This window comes from Hemiscyllium ocellatum, chromosome 25 (assembly GCF_020745735.1).
Source record: "Hemiscyllium ocellatum isolate sHemOce1 chromosome 25, sHemOce1.pat.X.cur, whole genome shotgun sequence".
In the NCBI taxonomy this organism is placed as follows: domain Eukaryota; kingdom Metazoa; phylum Chordata; class Chondrichthyes; order Orectolobiformes; family Hemiscylliidae; genus Hemiscyllium; species Hemiscyllium ocellatum.
The window spans coordinates 46,468,564-46,481,447 of record NC_083425.1 but is presented as its reverse complement, the minus strand read 5'-3'; the positions used below and the strand labels follow the sequence as shown (position 1 = coordinate 46,481,447).

General features: G+C 41.0%; 1 protein-coding gene across 15 annotated transcripts in view; it reads left to right on the top strand.

Annotated features, from left to right (window-relative positions):
• Positions 1-12,884, top strand: part of LOC132827667 (myosin-16) — a 289,190-nt gene that overhangs the window by 142,661 nt on the left and 133,645 nt on the right. For 11 of the 15 annotated variants that reach the window (XM_060844286.1, XM_060844285.1, XM_060844287.1 and 8 more), the window contains 2 exons: positions 3,304-3,408; positions 12,624-12,704. The exons of 2 other annotated variants lie outside the window; for them this stretch is intronic. In XM_060844286.1, coding sequence (XP_060700269.1) covers positions 3,304-3,408; positions 12,624-12,704 — 186 coding nt within the window. The remainder of the gene's footprint in view (positions 1-3,303; positions 3,409-12,623; positions 12,705-12,884) is intronic. 2 more of the 15 variants (XM_060844290.1, XM_060844289.1) reach the window with 2 other exon arrangements.

The following is a 12,884-nucleotide window of genomic DNA, read 5'->3' as shown; positions in this document are numbered from 1 at the left end:
ATAGCACTTTGGGATAAGGCCATTGGGTGGGCATGGCTGGAAGGGCTACCCATGAGTCATCCCAGCCATGGGGTTAGTTGTTAAATGTTAATTAATATCCCATGGAGCTGGGATAGTAGTAGATTCCCTACCTATCTCCCTTGTGTCTGATCAAATGCTGGGTTGCAACCTGACCTCCCCTCCTGTTTTAAACTTGGAAGTTCTCCAGGCTAGCTATTACTATTCGTAAACAGGGGTGGCCTTTTCAGTTTTCAGCCTGTTTCATGACCAGTCTGATGGAATGTGCTAAGCACATGCCATGTTGGGGATTAACAGGAGTATGCAACACTATCTATCTCTGTTAGGTGAAAACAGTGTACCTATGCTCCCAGCAGGAGCATGTGCAAGTTAACACAAAATATAACACCAGTTTGATGCTGATTTTTTTTTACCTGAATTGGTGTTGCAAATTTTTTCTGCAGTTGTACAAACGAGTGAGGAATTGAAGAGCAGAACAAAGATTGTTTTGATTATAAAAACAGATCAGTCTTTTTTCCTGTGCTCCCCACAGTTGTCATGGTCACAGTTAACTGTTTGCCATTATACCTGTTTTGTTGCAAATTAATGAAATGAAGCCCGACAATTCAGATTTTTGCTTCAGGCACTTTTCTTTTACTACGTAGTGTGATCGAGGACATAAAGTGACTTGAAAATATATTTCCAACACAAAATCTGTCCTGATGCTGATCCTGGGTGTGGTCATGTACAGTGTACATGGTGGTGCAAAGTGAGTTGCAAGGTTGCATTTAAGGAGATTGTATTTCACACGATCACAAATCATCATCCATTCGGTGAAGGCCAGTCAGCCCATTTTGATTCATCCATTCAGAAGAGGCCTATCCTTGAATGTTGCTGAGAAAAACATCATGTTGTCAAAGCCCTTTGTCTTGCATTGATCAGGATGAATACAAGAATACCGGTTTTCAACCAAACACAACGGTTTATGCTACAGATGAAAAACGTAATTTCCTGCAATATGTAAAATCCCCTTGTAGTTTTATATTGTTCGTTAAATGTCAGGGGTAGCATTCTTGCCTCTGTCTAAAGGTTTTGTTTTCACACCAAAAACCTGAGTGCTTAAATGCAGTTTTGAGGGTGTGCTACACTGTTCAAGGAGTTACCTTTCAGATGAAATATCCACTTTGTACTCTTCCCATCCCCCTTCCGTTAACATGAAAAATCCCCTGATGTTCAAAGAAAAGCAGGGATGTTTTCCCCAGAGACCTGTCTAATATTGATCCTTCAATCAGCATCACTAAAACAGATTATCTCATTGTTGTGTTTTATTTTTGCTAAGTGCAAGTTAGTTGATCATTTTTACTTACAGTAGTGACTATTATCAAAAGTAGTTAATTATCTGGTAAGTCATTCTGGGACATCTTGACAGTGTGTGAGGTGCTGTATAAATGCATGTCACTCTTTTAAATCTCTCTCGCTCTTTAAATTTTTGCCTCAGATCTATTTTCTTAATCAGTTTCAAACATTTAGAAGTTACCTTAATCTCAGTTTTTTAACACATTTAGGGAACCACATTTTCCTTTTAGTCCAGTAACTGAACGTGGATGTCAGATATTCCTGTATTGCTAAAATACCTTGAGAGTTTTGCAACTTGAGAAAACAAGTGGGATTGTTTAGTATACTTTGTTAGCTGCACAAAACGGTTGTTTTTGGAGCATAATGGTTGTTATGTTGTGATAGTGGCATCTTGCGTCTTTAAGGAAAAACTGCTTGCTGACAGCCATTGGATTGGTCCATTTGTCGACTTGTGTGTAGAGAGCAGCCAAAGAGTTCTAATCCACCAAAAGACCTAGGTCATCAAATTGAAGGCTGATTATTGCTCTGCAGGCAACATCATGTCATTGATTAAAATCAAAAGAACTGAGAAACCGCTTTCCACGGTGGCACAGTGGTTAGCACTGCTGCCTCACAGCGCCAGAGACCCGGGTTCCGTTCCTGCCCCAGGTGACTGTGCAAACTCCACACAGTCATTCTCCCCGTGTCTGCGTGGGTTTCCTCCGGGTACTCCAGTTTGCTCCCACAGTCCAAAAATGTGCAGGTCAGGTGAATTGGCCATGCTAAATTGCCCATAGTGTTAAGGGCAGGGGTAAATGTAGGGGAATGGGTCTGGGTGGGTTGTGCTTTGGCGGGTCGGTGTGGACTTGTTCGGCCAAAGGGCCTGTTTCCACACTGTAAGTAATCTAATCGAAACCTTGTGGCCTGGACTTTTCATCCATAATATTGGTGTTAAGCTGTCTTTGTGTTTCTTATTCATGAATAAATGTGTGCTTGTGGTTTGACAAGAGCATAAAATTAGCTTTTTTTCCCTGCCTGTTAAAGCATTTTTTTTCAAATAATAGTTATTTTCTTATTAATGAAGAAACCTCGTGTGAGTTACTTGTGTCCTGCATAGCAGTCCATCAGGCAAGTTGATTATCTTGTTCACTTGAGTATTTAGATTTTTGTGATGGTGTGCACAGTTAAAGTTGTGATGGGGCTTAGTTAAAGATGGACTCTTTCCATTTGGGTCTTAACTCTATTTAATAGAAAGTAGCAATTGAGTTTGGACTACTTTGGACATTAAATAATCTTAAATTACTGAATATCATCATCCTGACACCATCTTCCGAAATCGATATGAAATTTTAATTATTCTATCTTGCAATGGAAGTGCCGGTGTTGGACTGGGGTGGACAAAGGAGTAATATGATAGCAGGTTATAATCCAACAGGCTTATTTGCGATCACAAGCTTTCAGAGCCATGCCCCTTCCTCGAGTGAAACCTTGTTAAAATTGTCGAACCGATTCACCTGATGAAGGAACAGCGCTCTGAAAGCTTGTGATTTCAGATAAACCTGTTGGACTATAAACTGGTGTCGTGTGGCTTCTAATTTTACCGTGGAATTAAAAAAAAGTTGCCCTGATGACTCTGTTCGCCCTATTGATTGTCATTACAAACCCATCTGGTTCTATAATGTCATTTTTTAGTGAAGGAAACATGTTATCCATACCTGATCTGGCCTACGTGGGTCTCCAGACTCTCAGCAGTGTAATGTTGACTCTTATTCCTATTGCCCAGAGGGCAGTTAAGCAGCAAAAGCTGGCCCTGCCAGTGACACCCCACCCCATCCCATGAAGCTATAAGCCGATAAGTCCTTTCTCACTATTCAGACCTTACATAATGCAACACGTGATTCGCTAGTGTATTGAAAAGCCCAAAAAAAATTTGGATAGCATTTCAAATCTGATGTCTGTGTTTATTCTTAGAGCTCAAATCAGAAACTGTGGACCCTTACAGAGAAATTGAACCAGAGAGATGATGCAGTAGCTAGGCTTCAGAAGGATCAGCAACAATTGGAGAAATTCATCAAGGTGAGATCTTTCAACAAATGAAGACAGGAAATGGTGCAAATGCTTAGCAGCTGTCAGCATCTGTCAAGCAAGTTCTTTGTCAGTGACATTTTTGTTTTTTCACCAGAAACTGCGGTTCTGGTGAAAGGTCTCATCAAACTGACACATTAAAGCTCTTCTCTACATCGGGGGGACCAAACATTCTCTTCGGGATTCGTTCACCGAGCATCGTAGCCAGGCCTACAGGGGCTGAACGGACCTCTCCAGTCCCTGCCCATTTTCATTCCCCTTCCCATTCCCTTTCTGACAGACTCCTCGATTGCCACAATAAACCAAACCACAAATTGGAGGAACAACGCCACCTCCTCTTCCGCCTGGGCAGCCTGCAGCCCAGAAGGCTCAACATTTATTACTCCAATTTAAAATCAGCTCTCTTCTCTTATCCTGGCTCCCTTCCCAGCCCCTCCCCCTCCCTTCCATTCCTCCCTGCCTCTAACTGGATTCGCTCCTCCCATTGATCAACAGGTTGTATCCTCTATATCTGTCTTCACCTATCTCTACTTCACCACCTTGCCTCTACCACCCCCTTCATCTGCAGCAGCCCCTATACTCTTTTCCCCCCCCTCCCCCCCCCATCCCCCTTCCCGTCATGAAGAAGGGTTACAACTGAAATGTTGACTTGTCCACGTTTTGATGCTGCCTGGCTTGCTGTGTTCTTCTTCTCTTTCTCCACCAGCTGCAGACTGTTTTCAGGTTCCCCAGTTGTTTCCCTTTACATTGAAACTCCACGAGTGCTTGCATACAGACTCTGTCTAAGTGGGAAACCAAGTACTGTTGCATGTTTATACAAAACTTCAGCAATCGAAGGTATGGCCCCTCTTAAAAGAAAAATTATTTAATATACTTTTGGCAGTGAATATGTGCTTTTCGTTGTCAGAAGGCATTTTAATTTGAAGATTATATCAGATTTCAATCCAAGCAGTTACAAATTAAACCACTGCTCTTTCAAAGTAGGTCCTTTCAGCATATGAAATTAAAGGGCATCTGTAATATCTCCCAGTTTCCTATGGTGACCATGGTGTGATTGTTTAAAGGCAGCCGACTGTAAAGACCTGGATGTCATTAATTTTAGGCACGGCTCCTTCAGCTCACAATGCTGCTTTCAGCCATATTTAGATTGCACTTCATCATATCACTGCAGTCAGGAAGTCTGGTCCCACAGTGCAAGATAATATGGCTTGGAGTAGAGGTCTGTCTTGACTCAGATTTACAGCAACTTATTCCCACTTCTTGATGGGTTATTAATGTAAGTGTGTGCCATGCTAACCTGTATGAACTCCCCCACCTTCAAACGTTGTCAGTGCCCAGGCAGCCAGCACTGGTTGTGGTAATGGAGCCTTTCTTGATGTGACTTTATTGTGGTTCTGAACCATATTTCACAGAAAGGGTGGGGTACAAGTGTGCCTTCTGACTCCTGAGGAGGAGGTGCCAAGAGGTCAGAGGAGAATTGAGACTGATTGGGTATAGTAAAATCACAGAATCATATGGGTCGGGAAGAGATAATTTAGAATAGTATACACTTTGAAAACATATGAACAGGAAACTAGAGGAATCCTATTAGTGGCAATTCCCTGAGGAATGAATCAGCAAATGGCTGTCACTTATCTTGCTGAGTGCAAGATGAACACTTTGCCAAAATGTAGATCTTGTCAACATTATTTGAGTTTTATTCTACCAAATGATGTATTTATTCATTGATAGGATGATGGCGTTGCTGGCTGGGCCCCACATTTATTGTGTCCCCCTCATTGCACAGAGGGCAATTAAGAGTCATTCATATTGTGTGGGTCTAGAGTCACATGTAGGTTGCACCAAGTAAGGATGGCAGTTTCCTTCCCTAAAGGATATTTGTGAACCAGATGGGTTTTATTTTTCTGGCAGTCGGCAAGGTTCTCACTAGACTCATAATTCCAGATTTTTATTGAATTCAAATTCCACCATCTGCTGTGGTGGAGTTCAAACCTGAGTGGCCAAAACATTAGCCAGGTCTTTGGATTAACAGGCCAGCGATCGTATCACTAGGCCGTTACCTCTCCCAGCAAGATGGCACAGCATCTGAAAGTGAATTTCAGTTAAAACTGGAAGCGGTGGATTCGAACCCACAATTCTATAGAAACCGGATCTTGAGTCCAGTGCCATAGATTGCTCAGTCACATAAACAGTCTGCGAAGCAGTGGTTATCAATTTCCTTGAATCGAGCGTCCCCTTCCACCCAGCGACAAGTTTCCCCACTTCCCTTCTCCCGCCCAATTGGAGTCTAAAGTGCACTGACACCAGTTTGGATGCAGCAATGTGGTTGATTCTTTACTGTCTTCTATGTTGGCCGAGCAAGCTGTTCAGTTGAAAGGCAAATGAGGATAGACATAACTTTTGGCCTCGTGTGTATCCAGTGAAGGGATAAGGGAACAAAGCTCTCGTAGAAAATTTAAAGATGGGTGATGTGTAACGTCGGTCTGGTCAGGAGGTCAGTGGTTTACTCCGTAAGCAGAGCAAAGGCAATGGGAAGGACACAACACTATCCAAATTGTCATAGTGAGCACAGAATGCAGAAGATTGACTTGCATTAGTATTTCAGGAAGATTCCGGTGCAGCAGGGTAAGTGATGACACAGGAGGCCATTGTAATTTTAACTAAGGGAAAATGTATGATATAATCGGTGAAAGAAATCTAGAACTAAATGAGAAAATCTATTTTCTGCATGGATATGACTTGATTCATTTTGTAATCTGCTTAGCACAGATCAATTTTGAAATGCTATTAGCCCTTCATGTCAGATGGTAAACGCAATCTTGAATAAGATATTTGGAATAAATCCATTAGAAGCTGTAGCCAGTTCAAGAATTTTCTTTGCTGTGCATTGTCCTTGAATCACTACCTATGTTTTCTTGTCCCATGAAGATCTGATGAAGATATTCTTCCCTGAATTAAAAGATATCTGAAAGTGCGTTAGCCTCTTGGATGGGAGCCTTGGGTTAGAAAGGATTTTAGTGATCTGGAGCTAAGCAGGTGCTCTAAACCTCTGTATGTAAATGATTGACCATTTAATCATGTGTTGTCTTTCTAACACTGGAGACATGGGTTTCTGAAACCTCCTGTGAGTGCGCTGGCTATATCTTTATTACATTTTTGGCATGGTTATAGACAGTAAGACGTTTTAATAAAACAAGTTGTAGGAGTGAGGTTGGGACATAGACATTGACCTATTAAGGAAGGTGCTTTGAAACACTTGGCAACAAAGAGAGAGATGAGAGTGAAAATCAAGAAACATTGAGCAATAAAGGAAGAGAGACCTAAGTAACAATGAAGGAAAATTTGGATTAGTGAGGGGCAGTGACAAAAAGAGGCAGATGAACTGAGAATGAAAACATGCATGAGAAGAGGAAAAGGAATTGGAAGAACTGTGACGACAATGGAGTAAAAAGGTAGAGTACAGCATGGCAAGAATAGGGAAGGGAGTAAGAGGGACAGGATAAGAGACGTGGGAGCTAACAAGAGAGTGAACAGGAAAGCAATGGAAATGAAAGGGAGAGGCAAACTACTGTTGGGTAGAAAAGGGAAAAGAAAAGAGACTGGGGAGCAATGGAGACAGGTAGGCAGAGACTGAGAAAGTGAGCCAGTAAAGGAACTTGATACATTAGCAGCATTGTTCCATTTTCCTTTGTTTGAAATGTACTACTTTTTCTCTCTCCTGTTTTTTAATATGCCAATTTTTTTACAGCTTCACCTGGTATATGCCAGTGATTAACGATGCGTCTTATGTTTCACTTTAATGATGTCTGCTTGTATGGTTGATTTGAGATCCTTCTCCCGTGTGACAGCATGGTGGCTCAGTGGTTAGCACTGCTGCCATACGGCATCAGGGACCTGGGTTTGATTCCAGCCTGCTGTGACTATCTGTGTCTGTGTGGAGTTTGCATATTCCTCCTGTGCCTGCATGAGTTTGCTATGGATGATCTGGTTTCCTTCCACAGTCCACAGTGGTGGATTAGCCATGTTACATTGCCTATAGTGCCCAGGGATGTGTAGGCTAGGTCGACTTAAACATGGTTAATGTGTGGTTACAGGGATAGGGTAGGTGCTGGGTCTCTGTGGGATGCTTGTTGGATGCTCACAATGAAGCCCAATGTTTCTCAGGTATAATGTAATCAGACTTCTCAGTTTATCTTCACATTCTCATTGCGGAATTAAAAAACAAGTTTCCAAACAACTTTAAATAAATACTTTACGGGACAATTGTGTGGCAATAACATTGTATTATAAGTTTCTCACGACAGAGCTGTTTGCTTTGAATAGCAGCTTTCTCATTCGAGTTGGGAACGTGTCTTCCACACTTCTTTTCAGAACTCCTGTGAAAGGCAAATTAAACTGGAATCTGGAATAGAATGTGACCATATTTAAACTAAGGAAACCCCAGTGAGAGTGCTTTTCCCATGACTTCAGCACAATTAAAAATCAAAGCACAATTATTACATCTTTGCATCGTTACAGCATTTCTGAAAGAGATTGTGTCAACTGTGGTTCAGTGACCATGTTCTGAGCTCTTGTCCTCTGCAGTTTCTTTCCCAGCCTCTCCACCTTCTTTTGGTTATATCTTCTAATTCTACCTCTTCAACTGTTTCTTTAGCTCATCAATGAAACATTTTCTAACACATGTACTATTTAAGGTTTCATGTTCCTTGTTGAATGTTTGCTGATGCACTAGACACCCTGACTCCTCCATCTCTTTATGTCTCCACTAATATTTCACGTGTAAGTATTCCGTAGCCTGGGCTAAACTTTAATCTTAACCCTGTGAGTGAGTTACGAGTGTGCCAGACAACTGTATCACTCCGTTCTCCCATATAAAACCATTTGACATGATATTTTCTTCCACCCAACTCTTCAATAACACTTAGCTTTTGTCCAGTGACTGCTCTGGTATTAGCCACCCCTCTCCCAAAAGGTCTGACTGATTGATTGCCATCTTTTGAGTTTGGATTAAAGCTAGTAATTTAAACTGTTATCCTTTCCTTTAAACCAAAAATATTTCATTCAGACATATTGCAAGGTCTATTACACAGCATTTTGATTTGTCAACTACAGCAGGTTCCACAAGATTCAATGTTTCTCCACACAGATTATTCCAGAAATAGGTGTTGATTGTTTTTAGGCATGCAGCATGAATGCAAATCATTACCAATTGGAAAATAGAGAATGCAATGGAAAAGTAAACTTCTCTCCATGCATCATGTTGTGATCTGAGGTGTTACAAGACAACATGAATACATTTGATGTTCATAGTGTATATTCTTTGTCAGATATGCAGCTCAAGAGGGTTCTGTCAGTCAATCACTAGACAGAATGTTGGTTAGTTCACCTCATCTTCATTTATCCCCCTTGCTTCCTTTTAGGGAAGCATGTTGCTGTGTTGTCAGAACCTCAATTCCTTCAGATGGGAGCACCAAAAGAATTCGGACACTCGCTGGCCAGAAATCTAACAAATTCCAAACATGTTCTGGCTACAGATTTATAATTCAAAAACATTTTATGAAACTGAATATTACTGAAAAGTGGAATGAGCAGATTGCCTTTTAGGGACAGGCTAGGCCAGTATCCTGTGATGTTCAGAAGAGTCAGAGGTGGCTGAATTGAAATAGGTCAGATCCTGAGGGGACTTGACTAGGTGGATGTTAAAAGCATGTGGGTCATAACTTAAAAACAAAAGGTCATCCATTTAAACATCAGCACAGCTGTTGACAGGTGGACAAAAAAAAATGATGTGGAGGAGCCATTGTTAAACTGAGGTGGACAAAGTTAAAAATTGCACAACACCACGTTATAGTCCATACCCAGAATGCTGTTAAGTCTTTCGTCTTTTAGATGGGTTGCAGGTTTTGGTTCATTAATATGTAAATCCCAGAACTACTTTCAAGTCACAGTCTCGAGATAACTCAAGGTTTTATATTTTTTTAAAATGACATCTCAGCTCGGACAATGCATTAAAGGTGTGAGGTTACCAAGATATAACAGCCTGGGCCTTGTCTGGTTTCTTTGTCTGGATTTGTTACAGAATGGTATCTACTGAGCTGTCTGTGTGGATGTACCCAAAACCCAATCTGCTCATGGCTCGGCATGTTTTATGGTGGTAATGATGGAAGTAAAGCTTTTTTTTAAAATAAAATTGAGAAACTTGCAGTGTGGGCTGTGGCACCATATTATACTGATCTTTCACTAACATGGTGTGGGTTTCTTCTTTTGTAAATGTAGCCCTTTGTCTCTGCTTATGGACAGGAACGTGATATTGATTGTTTGTTTTCCTGTTGCTAACCACTGGGCTGTCTTCATGGTTTATCGTCCATGAACTTCACTTCTTCAGGCTCTTGACAAGGCTTGCTGTGGATCTGGCCACCATTGGAATCTGAGATCCACTCCTGAGAGAGTTGCAGCAGGCTTTATTAAATGTAACCACATTGCAAGGGATGACATCATTCCTTGTCACAAATGCTCACTTGGACTAAATGTACAATTCTTTTAATTTCAAAATCTCAAATGTCTTTTGAGAATTACCAGGGAACTTATTGTACTTTATTGATTTCTCCATGGTAATACCGTGCGAAATCAGAATCAACTTGCCACACCATAAGCAGTATAGTAGTATAAATTGGCATAATCATTTGAATTTTTTACATTCTTGCATCTGTCCTGATGAGTGGAAGATGAAAAGTTCCATTACTTACCTTTCTTTTCAGCAATATTTTACAAATTCTTCTATATAAGTGCTAGCAACAGAGACTCTAATGTCAATGCCTGACCAGAATGAAGGGCTTTTGCCCGAAACCTCGCTTTTCCTGCTCCCCTGTTTGTGCCTGACCTGCTGTGCTTTTCCAGCACCACTCTAATCTTGACTCTGATCTCCAGCATCTGCAGTCCTCGCTTTCACCTAGAACAATACCTTCAGCAGATAAAAGATATTTGAAGCTTTGTCAGTGTTTGTGTGTAAAAGTGTTGTTTTTTTATGTGTGTTATTCAAATAAGGAAAGTTCAAGAGATTGATTGATTGATTCCAGAGTTGAGGGTTGGCATATGTGGAGAGATTGAGCAGACTGCAACTGTGCTCATTGGAACTTAGAAGAATGGGGGGCATTCTTCGAAGTTATGAAGGGAATGGATAGGATAGAAACAGGGAGGTTGTTTTCCACTGATGGATGAAACTAGAGCTAGGGGGCATAGCCTCAAAATAAAGGGGAAGCTGATTTAGTGAACTGAGGTGGAACTACTTCTCCCAAAGGGTTGTGAATCTGTGGAATTCCCTTCCCAGCTGAAACTCCCTCCTTTGAATATTTTTAAGGCAAAGATAGATTTTTGAACAGTAAATGAATTAAGGGTTGTGGTGAGCGAGCAGGTAAGTGGAGCTGAGTCAACAAAAAGATCAGCCATGATCTTATTGAAAGGCAGAGCAGGCTCAAGGTACAAGATGGCTGCCTCCTGCACCTAGTTCTGATGATCTTATGCCAGCAGGATTTGTTGAGTTGAAACCGAGGGAATCTGAGCAGAGATGCCAATGTGAATGTGAGAATGGTTAGCCATTTTAGCTTTGGGCAGAGTGTGAAAGTGGTGCAATTGGGGGGTTCTCTCCTGATTTTGAAATGAAAATGGAGAGTGATGTGTAATGGGTAGCTGATGCGATCCTCCTCATATTAGTACTGTTCTCCAATGTCAGATTTAGATTTTAGATTAGATTCGCTACAGTGTGGAAAAAGGCCCTTCGGCCCAACAAGTCCACACTGACCCTCTGAAAAGCTATCCAACCAGACCCATTCCCCTACATTTTCCCCTGACTAATGCACCTAACACTATGGGCAGTTTAGCACGGCCAATTCACTTTACCTGCACATCTTTGGACTGTGGGAGGAAACTGGAGCACCTGGAGGAAACCCACGCAGGCATGGGGAGAATGTCTATGTGGAGTTTGCACAGTTGCCGTAGGTGGGAATTGAACCCGGGTCCCTGGAGCTGTGAGGCAGCAGTGCTAACTACTGAGCCACCGTGCTGCTCCTTTTTTTTAAAAAAAAAACCCTTACCATTACTACCCCATTACTCTGACAAGATTTACTCTTGTCATCTTCCTGTGCCCTGATGCCCCACTAGCTCCATATCAGACAGACAGACAATATCAGCCCAGTTTCTATCCTCATCCTCCTCTCTGTTAAATTGCCATTATGAAGGCTCTGGAAAACACACATTTGTGAATGTAACTTTTTCATAAATTCTGAACCTGCCAAAAACCCAGCCGTTGATGAATAGCAGACTCTTGGATGAAATTTTGGAAGGCAGCTGAGATACTAGAACTCAACCTGAGGAGGATAAAAGGAAAGGCTGTTGAAACTTTGAAGCCAGTGTGAAGCAACATAATTCCTTTCTCTTAACAATTATCTACAATGTTAAAGGTGTCTTGAGTGGTCAAATCAAATTTTAATTGTAATTGATTATAATCTTCACGAGAATGTCACTGACACCAACTCTTCAGGTTCCCATTGGAAAGTTTAATTAAAATCCACTCATAAATATTGAGGTTAAAAGGACAAACTGCAAGGTATTAAAATAATTGAAATAAAGGAAGAAAAAGCTGAGAATGCACAGCAGGTTTGCTTGTGTAAATGAAAGAGAATCTCGTTTTGTAACTTTCTTTTTCTGCATTCTGCTGCATCATCCAACCATTTGGCCTGCCCTTTCTCATTTTGTTAATACACCTGCTGTGCATTTCCACCATTTTCTGTCACTGGTTCAAAGCTGTTGATGTCCTACTGGGCCGCACAAAGTGGGATCTATCTCAATGGGTGATTGCTGTTTCTGACTGCTTGGGAATAAGTTTTCTTCTGTACCATCAGAAACACTAAAAAAGCAATAAAGTTTTATGGAGTAGGAGGTTGATTGAAGTGACATTCCCACACATGTTTTATCGTAAAATTAAACAGCTCACAAGAATGAGGCCCTGAATAAGTAAGAGTTTTGTTTAGAAGTTGGAACATGTTAAAAAGACTGTGTTACTCTTAGTTCATTGCACCTTTGAGACTTATTGCAAATATGGAATTTAAAAATTATTGAGCAGCCTAAGGCTTGGTTTGGGAACTATGAATGCTGAGTTAGTTCTGCAAGATTTGGGGGAATCGAAGGTAAAATGTTACTTTCTTTTTAAGAAACTCAAAACTGATGAAGATTGTGAATGGAAGAAAAATATTCAACAGATGAGTTGGCACTTCCTGAATAGACAAGACAAGGTAACGGGGGAGGATATCATTAACAAACTAGGTTTAATAAAAAGAAAATGGGATACGCGTGTGCACATAAGAATTTACTGGATAAACAGAATTGATTAGAAAATGTTAATGCGATATAACGTGAGAAGTTGAACAACCTAGAGATACATGGAGTATGTGCAACTATTAGAGACTGGGGCA